This window comes from Phyllostomus discolor, chromosome 4 (genome assembly GCF_004126475.2).
Source record: "Phyllostomus discolor isolate MPI-MPIP mPhyDis1 chromosome 4, mPhyDis1.pri.v3, whole genome shotgun sequence".
Lineage (NCBI taxonomy): Eukaryota > Metazoa > Chordata > Mammalia > Chiroptera > Phyllostomidae > Phyllostomus > Phyllostomus discolor.
In genome coordinates this window covers 89391257-89405559 of record NC_040906.2, presented here as the reverse complement: position 1 = coordinate 89405559, position 14303 = coordinate 89391257, and the positions used below count along the sequence as shown (strand labels likewise).

The 14303-nt window shown below is 35.8% G+C and overlaps 1 protein-coding gene across 5 annotated transcripts in view; it reads left to right on the top strand.

Moving 5' to 3' along the window:
- Positions 1-14303, top strand: part of PTPN4 (protein tyrosine phosphatase non-receptor type 4) — a 292305-nt gene that overhangs the window by 160740 nt on the left and 117262 nt on the right. For all 5 annotated transcript variants that reach the window (XM_036023611.1, XM_036023614.1, XM_028533478.2 and 2 more), the window contains one exon: positions 2197-2284. In XM_036023611.1, coding sequence (XP_035879504.1) covers positions 2197-2284 — 88 coding nt within the window. The remainder of the gene's footprint in view (positions 1-2196; positions 2285-14303) is intronic.

Below are 14303 nucleotides of genomic sequence, written 5' to 3'. Positions count from 1 at the left end.
GCCTAGCCCCAGTGAACACCTAAGGCTCCGCCCCCCACCGTAACAAGAGCAACCAGACTGGAAAAAAAAAAAGAAAAAAGGAGAGACAGGGAAAGATATGTTTCCAACAGAACAGATCAGTCCCCCAGGACTCATCCTTTTGAGTGACCAAGAAATAGCCAATCTATCAGATGCACAGTTCAAAACACTGGTGATCAGAAAGCTCACGGAATTGGTTGATTTTGGGCACAAATTAGATGAAAGGATGCAGGTTACCATAAAAGAGATGCAGGAAGATATGCGGAGGAGAGCCAATAGTGAAAGGAAGGAATCTGAGTCTCAAAACAGTACAGTGGACCAGAAGGAAGATAGAATCAACCAAGCAGGAAAGCATGATGAAATAAGAATTCAAAAAATCGAGGAAAAGCTTAAGAGCATCCAGGACACCTTTAAATGTTCCAACATCCGAATTATAGGGGTACCAGAAGGGGAAAAGCAACAGATTGAGCACGTATTTGAACAAATAATAAAGGAGAACTTCCCCAATCTGGCAAAGGGAACAGTCTTCCAAGAAATCCAAGAAGCTCAGAGAGCCCCAAAGAAGTTGGACCCAAGAAGAAACACACCAAGGCACATCATCATTACATTAGCCAAGGTAAAAACGAAAGAGAGAATCCTAGAAACAGCAAGAGATAAGGGGACAGTCATCTACAAAGGAGTTCCCATCAGACTGTCAGCTGATTTCTCCAAAGAGACCTTACAGGCAAGAAGGGGCTGGAAAGAAATATTCCAAGTCATGGAAGAGAAGGACCTACATCCAAGATTGCTCTATCCAGCAAAGCTCTCATTTAGAATGGAAGGGCAGATAAAGTGCTTCTCAGATAAGGTCAAGTTAAAGGAGTTCATCATCACCAAGCCCTTATTTTATGAAATGCTAAAGGGACTTATCTAAGAAAAGAAGATAAAGAAAAAACATGTATAGTAAAAGGACAGCAAACTCACAAATATTAACAACCACACCTAAAGCAAAACCAAAAGAAACTAAGTAAACAACTAGAATAGGAACAGAACCACAGAAATGGAGGGCACATGGAGGGTTAGCAACAGGGTGGTGGGAGGAGGAGAGAGGGGGTAAAAGGTATAGAGAATAAGTAGCATAGAATGTAGGTTGAAAATAGATAGGGGGAGGGCAAGAATAGTATGGGAAATGTAGAAGCTAAAGAACTCATAAGTATGACATATGGACATGAACTAAAGGGGGGGATGTGGGTAGGAGAGGGGGTACTGGGTAGAGGGGAGAGAAGGGGGGAAATTGGACAACTGTAATAGCATAATCAATAAAATATATTTTAAAAAAACAGGAACCTAATCAACAAAGCAAACAAGCAAGCAAAGTATAGCCAAATACATTGAAATTGAGAACAGGCTGACAGTGATCAGAGGGGAGAAGGGAGGGGATAATGGGGGGAAAGGGTGAAGGGTTTATAGGAACAATTATAAAGGACATATGGACAATAACAAGAGAGGGTGGGAATGGGGGAGGGAGGCAGGGAGGGCTGGGGTGGGGGAATATGCAGAAAACTGTACTTGAAGAACAATAAAAAAGTATTTGATGATTACAAAAAATGAATAAATAAAAATAAAACATTGCAAAAAAAAGTAAAGTGGAGAAATGAACAAAGATATAAAACAGGCTTTTTTAAATTTTTAGATTCAACAGACATAAAATTACTCTACCAAGGTCCTATAAAAGACTGTAACACCCTCATTTTCTGTATATATTATGAACCAATATCTGTGTACTGTTTTCTGAGAAACACTGCTTGGAGGTTTTCTCAGAATCCACTAGTTTCAGAAGCAGTCTGTGTGATTTAAATGCAGATATGGTATAAAGACCAAATTTTGAAAAACGCTACTTATGTCTGAGGATGAGTGACTTTCTGACAGGTAGAAGAACAACTACAGACTTTTAAAACTTGATGCATTCTTATACTCTCAAAAATAAGGAAATATTATACAAAGCAATAATCTGTGTTACTGTGAATGTACTCTCCAGATAAGTTAGATGTTACCATACCTAACCAAGAGTAGTAGTCATGCCTAACATTTCACAAAATCTTTATTTAGGATGCTGAAAAATTTCTGGATAAATAGCCTTTTTCTAATTTGGACATGTGTATGATTGATACAATTTTTAACCTAATGATGTCTTTACAGAGGCTTATCTCCTGCAGAAGCAGAATTTAATTACCTGAACAAAGCACGTACGTTGGAACTCTATGGAGTTGAATTCCACTATGCAAGGGTAAGTGAAGAAAACTTGCTTTGATGGTGTTGAGTTAGTCTGTATCAGTCAGTAGTATCCTGATATCATTAGGTAACAAATGCACACCTGTGCATAATGCACACCTACAGTTTTTGTGTTCATTATACGTGGGATTATGCCCCATGGTATGTAATCATTATACCCACATGTAATGTGCATTCTTATTTTCCCTCAAAAATTCAGGTAAAAAGCAGGCATTACACACAGCAAAATATGGTAGTTGTACTAAAAATTTCCTTTGGGTATAAGTATTTTCACAATCACTTTAAATTCAATACCTGATGAGAAGAATGGTTGAAATCGATTTTTCATTTTATTTTATTTTATTTTATTTTTTAAAGATTTTATTTATTGAATTTTAGAGAGGGTAGGGAGGGAGAAAGAGAGAGAGAGAGAAACATCAATGTGTGGTTGCTGGGGGCCGTGGCCTGCAACCCAGGCATGTGCCCTGACTGGGAATTGAACCTGCGACACTTGGTTCGCAGCCCGTGCTCAATCCACTGAGCTACGCCAGCCGGGGGCTCATTTTATTTTTATTAAGGTATCTGGTTTATGTTATAAAGATAATTTTTGCAGACTATTGGAGCCAGTACTTTTAGAATTTTTTTTAAATTACATTCAATTCGGAAAGGCTGTTTGTCTTTTTTTAAAGATTTATTTATTTATATTTATTTTTAGAGAGGGAAGGGGGGGAGAAAGAGAGAGAAAGAGAAACATCAATGTGCAGTTGCTGGGGGCTGTGGCCTGCAACCCAGGCATGTGCCCTGGCTGGGAATCGAACCTGCGATATTTTGGTTTGCAGCCGGCGCTCAATCCACTGACCTATGCCAGCCAGGGCTTAGAATTTATTTTACAAAATAAAGATTTAGTTATAGGAAAAGTAGTTTTTTGTATATTTAACTTTTGTGATAAGCATTATCATAAATGATGTTTTCACCTCACTTCATGTTTTTATTTTCTTCATTTAGTTACATTAAAAATTTTTATTTACAAAGCACAAAATGAAACAATATATTTTGGCTGTTTCTCCACAAATTCCTTCATTGAGATGGAATTTATAGTCGTTTCTTACACAAAACTCGAACATTTTTTTCATTGTGTGAAACTTGGCTGCTTCTGAAAGATTATTGTCTTCCTGCCATAAGCATATTTTTGAGTCATTCTCCTTCATTTATGTGTCTTTACACTTAGATTTCTTCTCTTTAGCAAGAGGTGTTATGTTCCTTTAGAAGTACCTGGAATACATATAGCTATTCTCCATAACCAGCGAAAAGTGGAATTATAGGAAATCATTAGTCAAGTTTGTTACAGGTTTTTTGTTCTCTTGGGACAAATTGCGAAGCCTAATAAGGATAGTAGCCTGAAAGGGAGTTTTCTTTAGTTATATATTTTTAATTTATTTCAATTTATAGATATACACAGACAAATAGCGGTTTGACAATGCTTAAGTTCTATTTCATGTAATGGTTTTATTGTTTAAGGCCTTACCTGGCTATGTTCTGAGAAGAGCACTAATTCTTACATTTCACAGTGCTTGTGTTGATTTCTCCTTTAAAGAACAGAGTAACTTGCTTTCCTCACTTAACTCTATCTGCTAATTCTGAGTGCTTGTGACTTGGAAATCTGCCAAATGCCATTTAAAATGTGTAATTCTCTCTTGAACTTTCTGTTTTATTTAAAATGTGTCCCTTCACCTTCCGTCCTTTTGGAGGACTATTGCCTTTGAACATAGTTCTCTAAAATATAACATAGTGGTCAGTATTTGTGCAACTAAATTTTGTTTTTTATTATAATATAGTTTAAAATGAGTAGAAATTTAGTATCTGAACTAAACTATGGTTAACAAGAAAAAGACAGCTACTTTCAGTCATTTTAACTGTTACCACTTTTCTAAAGGTAGTTTAGACTAATGTCTGTTATCTGTAATGGTATCAATGAAATACAAAGAATATTAGACTACTTTTCTGTTTTCTTTTTCTTTATTAAATTTATTGGGATAACAATGGTTAATAAGATTATATAGGTTTCAAGTGTACATTTCTATGATACATAATGTATATATTGAATTATGTGCCCACCACCCAAAGTCAAATCATCTTCTGTAACCATATATTTGGCCCCTTTTACTACCTCCCACCCCCCCTTCCCTCTGGTAACCACCATATGTCCCATATCTGAGTGAAACCATATGGTTCTTAGCTTTTTCTAACTGACTGACTTACTTAGTATAATACCTTCAAGGTCTGTCCATCTCACAAATGGCAGTATTTCATTTTTTCTTATGCCTAAGTATTATTCCATAGTATATATATATGTACCACATCTTCTTTATCCAGCCATCTATCGAAGGACACTTTGGTTGGTTCCATGTCTTAGCCGCTGTAAGTAATGCTTCAGTGAACACTCAGGGGTGCATATGTGTTTGTGAATAAATGTTTTCGAATTTTTCAGATAGATACCAGAAGAAGGATTTCTGGGTCATATTGTAACTATTTTTTATTTTTTGAGGAACCTGGTGGGGAATCATACTGTTTTCTGGATAGCTGTATCAGTTTGTATTCCCACCAGCATATGATGGTTCTTTTTTCTCCACAACCTCTCAAACACTTGTTATTACTTGTCTTGTTGATAATAGCCATTCTAACAGGTACAAGGTGGTATCTTATTGTGATTTTGGTTTGCATTTCCCTAATAGGTAGTGAAGTTTAACATCTCTTCATATATTTGTTAGCCATTTGTATATTTTCATGGGAGAAGTGTCTGTTCAGGTCCTCCAATTCTTTAATTGGAGTTTTAGGGGTTTTTTGTTGTTGAGTTGTATGAGTTCTTTATATATATTCTGGATATTAACCCCTTTGTTGGAGCTGTTGTTGGCAAATATCTTCTCTCATTAGGTTGGCTGCCTTTTTGTTTTGTTGGCGGTTTCTTTTGCTGTGCAAAAGCTTCGTATATTCCTTTTATAAGTGACATGGCTGGATCTCACACATAATTAACTATATTGTTGTTTATTTAAAGTAAGATTTTTTGTTATTTAAATTATTAGATTGCAAAACTTTCTTAGAAAGTCATAAATGTAATTTTTATGTGCCAGATTAATGTAATTTAAATTTTAAATGGTCATAGTCATTCAGAAACCTATTTTGTACAAATTATAAAAGAGCTAGGAAAAGTTGTTTTTGTTGTGTATGGTTACAGAGAGCTTAAGAAAATGTGCAAATGTTCGGTGAATATGAAGGGAAATTTTGCAGCATCGGGAACAAAAAGGTAGAGGGGAGAAATTATATAATTAGAACACTTACATTTTAATTGAATATCACAAAGCAGAAGTGTGTTTGAGACATTTTATTTTGAAATGCAGGTAAGATATTTTCTGTCTGCCAAGAACCAAGTTCCTTATAGCAATCTGCAAAATACAAAAGTTTTACTGCATTCATTGTGGTGGCTGTGTTATGTGCCTTGCACAGTGTTGGTGCTAAAGGTTACTTAGTGCACAAAACATCAATTAGCTCTGCCCTCATGGAGCTTACAGTGTAGTGGAGGAGAAAGAAATGGAACATATGTTAACAATTAAATATGTGCATGTGAGGATATGAAGGGGATAGTACAAAATACCAGTACTGTGGGATCATATGCCAAGAATATCTAGTCCAACCTGGGAGCAAAAGTTAGAGAAGCTTTCTGAGAAGAAATAACATACTAAAGCCAGGAGACTGAATAAGAATAACAGAGAGAGTGGTTTTCACTATAGAGCCATCAGCATAAATGAAGACAATCACCAGAAACTATGGAATATTTGAGAAAATAAAAACTGTTTATACACTTAGAAGATTATATGAGTAAGGGGAGAGGATAGAAAAGTAAAAGAAAGAATGATAGCTTCGGGATAAAAAGGAAAGAAAATAGAATTTGGGAGATGGAGGTAGGAGATACTTTGTTTTTATTTTAAAACATATAGTAAATGGAATTTTTTTTTGGTTCTCAGTTGTATGCGTTTTAACACACATATAGGTCCATGTAACCACTGTTGCTATCAGAATGCAGAACAGTTTCATCACGCCCCAAAATTGTGACTCATGCTGCCCCTTGTCGTCCAACCTTCTAAGTATACCTGATGCCTGGCAAACACTGGTCTATTTTCTGACTCTAGTTTTGTCTTCTCCAAAGTGTCTTATGAATGTAATTCTGTAATATGTTTCCTTTTGAAATGGGCTACTTGTATTTCCAGTAGTACATTTGAGATTTATCCAAGTTATTGTGTATATCAATAGTAGTCCATTCCTTTTATTATTGAGTAGTATCCCATTATACAGATGTACCATGGTTTGTTTATTCAGTCACCCTTTGAAGGACATCTGGATTGTTTCCAGTAGTTTTTAAATTATAGTCCTACTACAAACACCTGTTTATAGGTTTCTGTATGAAATTTAAGTTTTCATTTCTGTAAGGTAAAAACCTCAGAGTAGGATTTCTGCATCATATGGTAAGTGCATATTTAGCTTTATATCAAATTGCTAAACTATTTTCTAAGAGTAGTTGAACCACTTTGTATCCCCACCAGCAATATTTGCAAATTCCAACTGTTTCACATCCTTTTTAGCTTGTGGTACTGTGTTTGGTTTTGTTTCTTTTTAAGCTTTTCTCTTTTTTTTCATTTTTATTGAATTTATTGGGGTAACACTGTTAAACAAAATGTTATGGGTTTCAGGTGCACAATTCCACAACATGTCCTCTGTACACTGTATTGTGTATTCACCACCCCTCATTGTGGTTTTACTTGGCATTTCCCTAATGACTAGTGATGTTGCACATACTATTTTCTTTGAGGACTGTCTATTCAAGGTGTTTTGCCTATTGTTTAATTTCATTGTGTCTTTTTTTACTCTGTGTTTCAAGAACTCTTTATGTGTTCTAGATACATGGTTTTTGTTGGATTTGTGATTTTGAAATATTTTCTCTCACTCTTGGCTTGCCCTTTTATTCTCTTAACATTATATTTTTTAAAAAAAGTGATAGGTTCTAATATCTCTTATTAAGTTACCAATAAAATTCTGAAAATCAGCAAGAAGATTTTAAAAATACAGTCAGCAAGCTTGGCTTAATTGATCCATGTAGAACAATACTCCAGCAATTTCAGAGTATGCATTATTTTCAAACGTGGAATGGGATTTTTGAGTGCAGTGTAGTTAAGCTAAAAACAATGACAAAAGGATAGCTTTAAAAATTCTCCAAGTATTTCAGAATTAACAAACACTTATAAATAGCCTTGGGTACAAATACTATCATTCTTTCTACCCAGCACTCTATGCTTTCTCTCAGATACTCCTCTAGAAAGAATAACAGTTAGTTGCCCCTAAGTTTGTGGTTAGGATTGGCTAATGATATATTGGGTATCAAAGTAACTTTGAATGTAAAACAACTTGAGTATATTAAATTAATACAAAGAACATGTGTTTTAAATTTTTGTAAAGAATTTCTGAACTCTTTAAAATTGAAAAAGCACTATCAGGAATAAATGCTGGCCTAAAATATCTTAACTTATTAAATCACTAAACACCTATCTTCTCTATTAAAAAGTCAATCAGTTTATATTAAACTGTGAGCATAGAATGAAAGAGCATAATAGATCTATAAGATTTCTCTATGCCATGAATTCTCAAGTTCAGTCTCTGTTTTGTATGGGTGTTAGTATAATGCAAACTCAGTGTTTACCTATGAAACTGATTTCTAGTTAATTCAAATACAAGTGTAATGACAGAGGCTTGACTTTAGGTTTTTAGTTAGATATAGGATGCTCTAAATTAATCCTAAAAGAAATTTACCCAAGTCGTAGGCTTAATTGTGAATATCTTATTTCCACAGGTATTTGTAATAATAGTAAAGATAGTTCTACTGAGAAATAATTATTGCCCTTCAAAGTTTCAAGAAAGGGAAAGCTTAATGTCATTTTGATTATTTATTCATTCAGTGGCTATTTATTGATCATCTTCTATGATCCAAGTCTTATTTATAGACATGGTGGATACAGCAATGAGTAAAGTAGATACAAGCTGTTTCTTATGCAGCTTGCACTCTGGTGGGCAAGACAGAATTTAAACAAATAATTAAGTATTTAGAGTACATAGTGTGTGATTCCATGGAAGTAAAGTTTAGTAACAGGCAAAATACTTGTCTAGACTGACTGATAGAAATCAGAATAACAATTACCTATGTAGGGGTGTTATTAACAGGAGGGAGCCTTCCAGAATTTTGAAAATATGTATATTGGTTTGTGGTGGTTTCATAGAAGTGTATATACATTTATATATGCATGTATGCAAAGCTTTAAGTTGTGCACTTAAGATTTGTGCACTGTATTACATGTACATCATATTCAATTTTCTTACAGGTATTTACTATGTAATATTACCAGGTATTGATAGATGCACTGGAGACAAATTAAGATGAGAAAGGGGATTGAGACCATTAAAAATGGGGTATCGTGATAGGAAAGGTCTCACTGAGAAGATTAATAGACCTGAAGGAGTCATATAGATAGGTGGGGATAGAATGTTCTCAGCAGAAGAAATTTCAGTGAAAGGCTGTGATATAATGTACTTAGCAGTTCAAGGAATGGCCAAAAGAAGTGCATGGCTGCTGCATTGCAAGATGGAAGAGTATTGATGAGGTCAGGGTAGACCAGAGCTTTAGAGCACATTTTGAAGACCTTGGCTTTTAATTATAAGCAAGTTCATTAGAGGGTTTGAGGAGATAAAAGTTGTGGTGTGATTTACATTGTTAAACAATAATAATGGCTGCTGTTTTGAGAGTATTCTGTAAGGCAGTAATGAAAGAGACCAGCCAAGAGACTATTCCAGTGATCCACATGAGAAATAATGGTTATAGCTATTGGGTGGTGAAAAGTAATCAGATTCTGTATGTATGAATATGGAAGTGACAGCATTTACTGATGTATTGGTTATGGGATGTGAAAGAAAAAGGATTTAGGAATGATTCCTAAGTTTTTAGCCTGAACAGTTAGGAAGATACAATAAGTCATTAGGCTGGGAAATACAAGAGAAAAGCAAGTTTGGGAGGGTGAGTCGGGAATTAGTTTTGGGACATGTTGATTTTAGATTTGTACTTCAAGTGAAGGAAGGTAGACAGTTCAGTAGATGGAACTGGAGTTCAGAGCTGCAGTTGGAATAGAAATATACATTTAGGAATTGTTAGATTTTAGTTAATATTTCAGGCCATGGGATGAGAATGCTGAAGGAACAGATCTAGGAGATATTGAAGGGAAGAGGTTCTCAGAACTAGAACACTTCACAGTTTAGAGGTTAGAGAGATGAGGAAGAACCAGGGAGGGATAGGACACTAGGTAGAAGTAGCCTTTTATATATAAAGAAAGCCTTTCTTTCTGTCAAAGACACATGTGTGTCTTTGAAGCCAGATGATGAACTATGTCAGATGAGTACTGGATTAGAAATGTGTAAGTTACTGGTGACCTTGTAAGAGCAGTTTTGGAAATACATTAATGACCAGAGGCTGATTAGAGATTATTTAAGAAAGACTGTGAGGACAGTAATTTTGAGAGATTTTGTTGTACAGCACACAGATAATAAAAGCAGGAAACATCTATAAGGGCTTGACACCCTACTTAAAGCTTTGTGTGTGTTAATCTCATTTAATACTTACAATAGCCTTGTGAGGTAAGAGAACCAACTTACAGCCTCTTCCAAAACCTTGTTTGTTTGTTTGTTTGTTTTAAAGATTTTATTTATTTTTACAAAGAGGGGAAGGGAGGAAGAAAGGAAGAGAAACATCAATTGGTTGCCTCTCACATGCCTCTAACTGGGGGCTGGCTCAAAACCCAGGCATGTGCCCTGAGCAGGAATTGAACTTCTGGCGACCTTTTGGTTTGCAGGACAACACCCAACCCACTGAACCACAACAGCCAGGGCCAGAACCTTGTTTTTAACCTGCATGTATTTGAAGACTTTTTGACAGAGTGGTTAGAATAATACAAAATAAGTAAAAGTATAATCCCTTGAAACAGAGAAAAGGATCTGTCCTGTCAGAATGGAGCTGTATAAATGAGTTCATCTGTGTTACTCTAGAGTATTGATATCATACAATGATTTTCAATAATTCTTCTGTGTGCTTTCACTCATCACCTGTCTAGACATAGCTTCCCCCTGCCACCGCTTCTCCTGCCTTCCGTCCTTCCCTCCCTCCTTTCCTCCCTCCCTCCCTTCCTGTCCTCCCTCCCCTTCCCTCTTCTTTCTCCTCTTTTTTTGTGTATCAGGTATCTTTATGAAACAATCAGTAGATCACTACTTGTATTCATTTTCACTGAATAATTTGTTTGAGTTCATATACACTATTAGGCCTGTGTGAGGCACAAAGACTTTTTAAAGAAATTATTAGTGAATGTGTATTATGCCTGGATGTGGGGAGGCTCTGCCTGCAGAGTTTCTCTAGGCCACCACAGATGAGAATAATTCTACCAAGATATGATCTGCTTGGGGAGGAAAGGTAGCCAATCTCTCAGAGGAGAACAGCCTTGAGCCTGTTCCTCAGTGGGCTTTATTAGGTTTAATTTGCATATGAATACAGGGTGCATACATAAAGCTCATCAATCATTGTCAGGCAGTAATGATCAAGGAACTCAAAGAACTGTAGGGGCTTATTCTGAGTCAGGGTCAGATAGATAGAGTGCCATCAAAGGGCCATAAAACTTTGGGAAATAAATTCATTTTATGCTGGGGCCCTTATCATTTAAATTGAGGGTATTCTTAGCAAAGCAGGTTTCACAGGATTTTATGCATTCTTTCTTAGGCCTGATTGCCCCTGGGGATCTGCCCTTGCCAGCATAGGGTTGCACCACCCTCCAACATTGTTTCAGGCCTGAATCAGGTAGGGGATGTCAGCAGCCAAGAGATTAGCAGATTTTTTTGCTGATAGAACGAGGATTCAGGTTATAACAAAGCCAAGGGGTGATGGCCCATCACCCTTTTTCTATAGTTGCCCAAGTTCTTCCCTGATGGCCCCTTCATGACTATGCCTGTCTTAGTTGTTCCTTCCGTGAGGAATCTTACTCATCACTGACTAACTAGTCATCTGCCTGGGGACAAGCAGAGTGCAGTAAATGGCCCCCTCCAGGAGGCTAAGCTTTGTCTCCTAGTGGCTTATGGTCCTAAGGTCATTTTACTCAGCCTTATCCATGGGGCGGGGTGGGTGGGGGGGATCACAGCTTCTGAAACCAGGCGGTGGCTCCCAACACCTAACTACATTAAAAAAAATTTTTTTTAACTAATGATACAGGAAAAAACATAAAGGTAAAAGAGAAAATAATTTCAATATATGTTGCAATGTTTTGTAAAGTGTTCCCACAAAGGAATAATTTTTAAAAACATGTAATTAGAAATATAGGAAAAATAGAGATGATCACTTAACAGAAGAAATATGAATGACCATTATTATGAAAAATTGCTTGTTTTCTCTAATACTCTAAAATGTAACAATGAAAACGGGATACCAATTTTATTAGAAGAGCAAAAATTCAAAGGATTAAAATTATCCAGTCTTGGTCAGCATATGGAAAGTGGACATTCTGATACATTGTTGAAGTGTAACTTGATAGAACCCTTTTAGAGTGCAAATATTAGTATGAATATAATTTTTGTTCACTTCCATTTCTCAGATTCTAATTTTTACAGTTTTTATAGAGGCATCACATAATGTATTCAAGGATTTTCACTTCAGCATTGTTTATAATATTAGAATATTAGAAAAACTCGAATAAAAAGAAATAATTGAGAGGTTGTGGTAAATCCATATTTTGGAATAATGCACAGACATTAAAATTGAGTTAGAGGTACAGGTGGTCCCTGACTAACAATGGTTCAACTTAGAGTTTTCAACTTGACAGTGGTATGAAAGCAATATACAGTTAGTAGAAACCATACTTTGAATTTTGAATTTTGGCCTTTTCCTGGGATAATGATTACCATATGATAATCTCGGGTGGTGCTAGGCAGTGGCAGCAAATTGCAGCACCCAGTCACACAGGTAAATGACTGATAATAGACCATGCACTGTGTTGCCAGAATTTTTTGAATATTGTGTTTTGCGTTTTGCGTCCCAGCATATCTACCAAACACTTATCTGTGTGCATCTCCTGCTTCTGGGGAGAAGAGGAAGGCAATTACTTTTGAGATGAAACTCAAGACAATTGCTGACCGTAGGCTAATGTAAATGTTTTGAGCCTACATTTAAGGTAGCCTAGGCATAACTATGAGGTTTGGTAGAGTAGGTGTATTAAATGTGTTTTCAACTTACCCATCATAAATCGAGGAGAATCTGTATGTATATTGGTATGAAAAGACATATACAAAAATGCTTAGAGAAAGCAAAACTGCAGAATAATGTGTCCCAGTTTTGGTTGATTAAAGAAATTGTGTAGTTATGTATAATATGTATTTATATTTTATGAAACTTGAAGATCTAGAAGAATGTACACTGAAGTGTTAATAGTGGCTATCTCTGGGGAGTGAGGTAAGGAAGGTGTGGGATGCTCTTTGACTTCTTAATTGATATTTCTATATTGTTTTGAAATGTTTTTATTAGTAAAAATAATTAGAATTATTTTCATAGCTATCTTATACAACTTAAAATTATTGTTGCTCCTATCCACAACACCATAAAATTTTAGTGAACTGTTGACATGTGACAGTATAGAGGTTAGATATTTAAATAGTGTTAAGAGGAGTAGTTGCCAAAGGAAAGGAAAGCAGGACAGTACAGGGCAACATGAAATGAACAATTGAGGTATAAGTGGAAAATACTTGAATATCTATTCCTAGTCATCCAAACCTCATCCATTTTACATTGCTGGTTTTTATTCTATTATAAAGTAAAACACAGACAGAAGAGTATATCTTAGTGAAGATCTGCAACTTGACCCCCCAGGTCAACCAGTAGCATTTAACCAACCATTCCTGGAACCTTCTTTGTACCCTGCCCTAATACAGCCCATCCCTACATTGTATTCTTTTATGGTTTATCACTTACGTGTGCCTTCCTAGATACTATAGCTTGGTCTTGCTTTTTGTTTAACTAGATACCTTTCTATGTCTTTTAATACCTCCTTTCCTCTTTTCCTTACTTTTCCTTAGAATTTTCTTGTTAAAGAACTGGACCATTTCACCTGTAGATTCTCAGTCTGGATTTTTGCTGTTCACATATTTATTGTGCAGTTCAATGTGTTCTGCAGTTCTATATGTTTCCTGCAAGATCGCAGAAAGCTTGATCTGGAATCATGATCAGATTTGGTATTGATCCCTTTGTTGTATTTTATCAGGAGGCACACACTATCCGGTTTTCACTATTTTTAATGTTAGTAGCCATTGATGTTCAGTGCCTAGATCCATTGATTCATTAGAGGCTGCAAAATAGAAATACCCTAGTTATTTTTGTTTTTACTTATTTGCTGGGACAATTTTATAGAGAGTCACTTCCTTCTTTTACTATTTGACTGCCCAGTAGAAAAGTTCATATAGGAAAGGCAGGGAAAGTGTTTTGTTCTTTCCTTTTATTTACCTAGTTTTTAAGGTAATGAGTTGGTTCACCACTATCCTGAGGAGATACACCAATATATTTTTAAATAATATCATTGTGAATTCATGGATTAAACATTTTGTGTGATAGGTTTCAAAATATTATAGTTCTTTTCCTTATTGAAGCTCAAACTGTCTCATCTTTGGCCAAGGGAAGTCTCTTATCTTGTCCCTTAAGTCCTTTTAACATACCTTTGTAGTCTTAATAGGTTCCATGCTGTTCCAAGATGTTTCAGGTTTATCTTGCATGTTTTCTGCACAGACGTGGAATCAACTATTTCTTCAAGCCCTGATTTCTTTTCATGGAAAATGATGTTTAAAATCTCAATCTTGGTGTTAGGAGTGCTCATTCCTACTGTTTTGGTTGTTTCTAGGTCTTTTAAGTGTGTAGAGTTGGAATC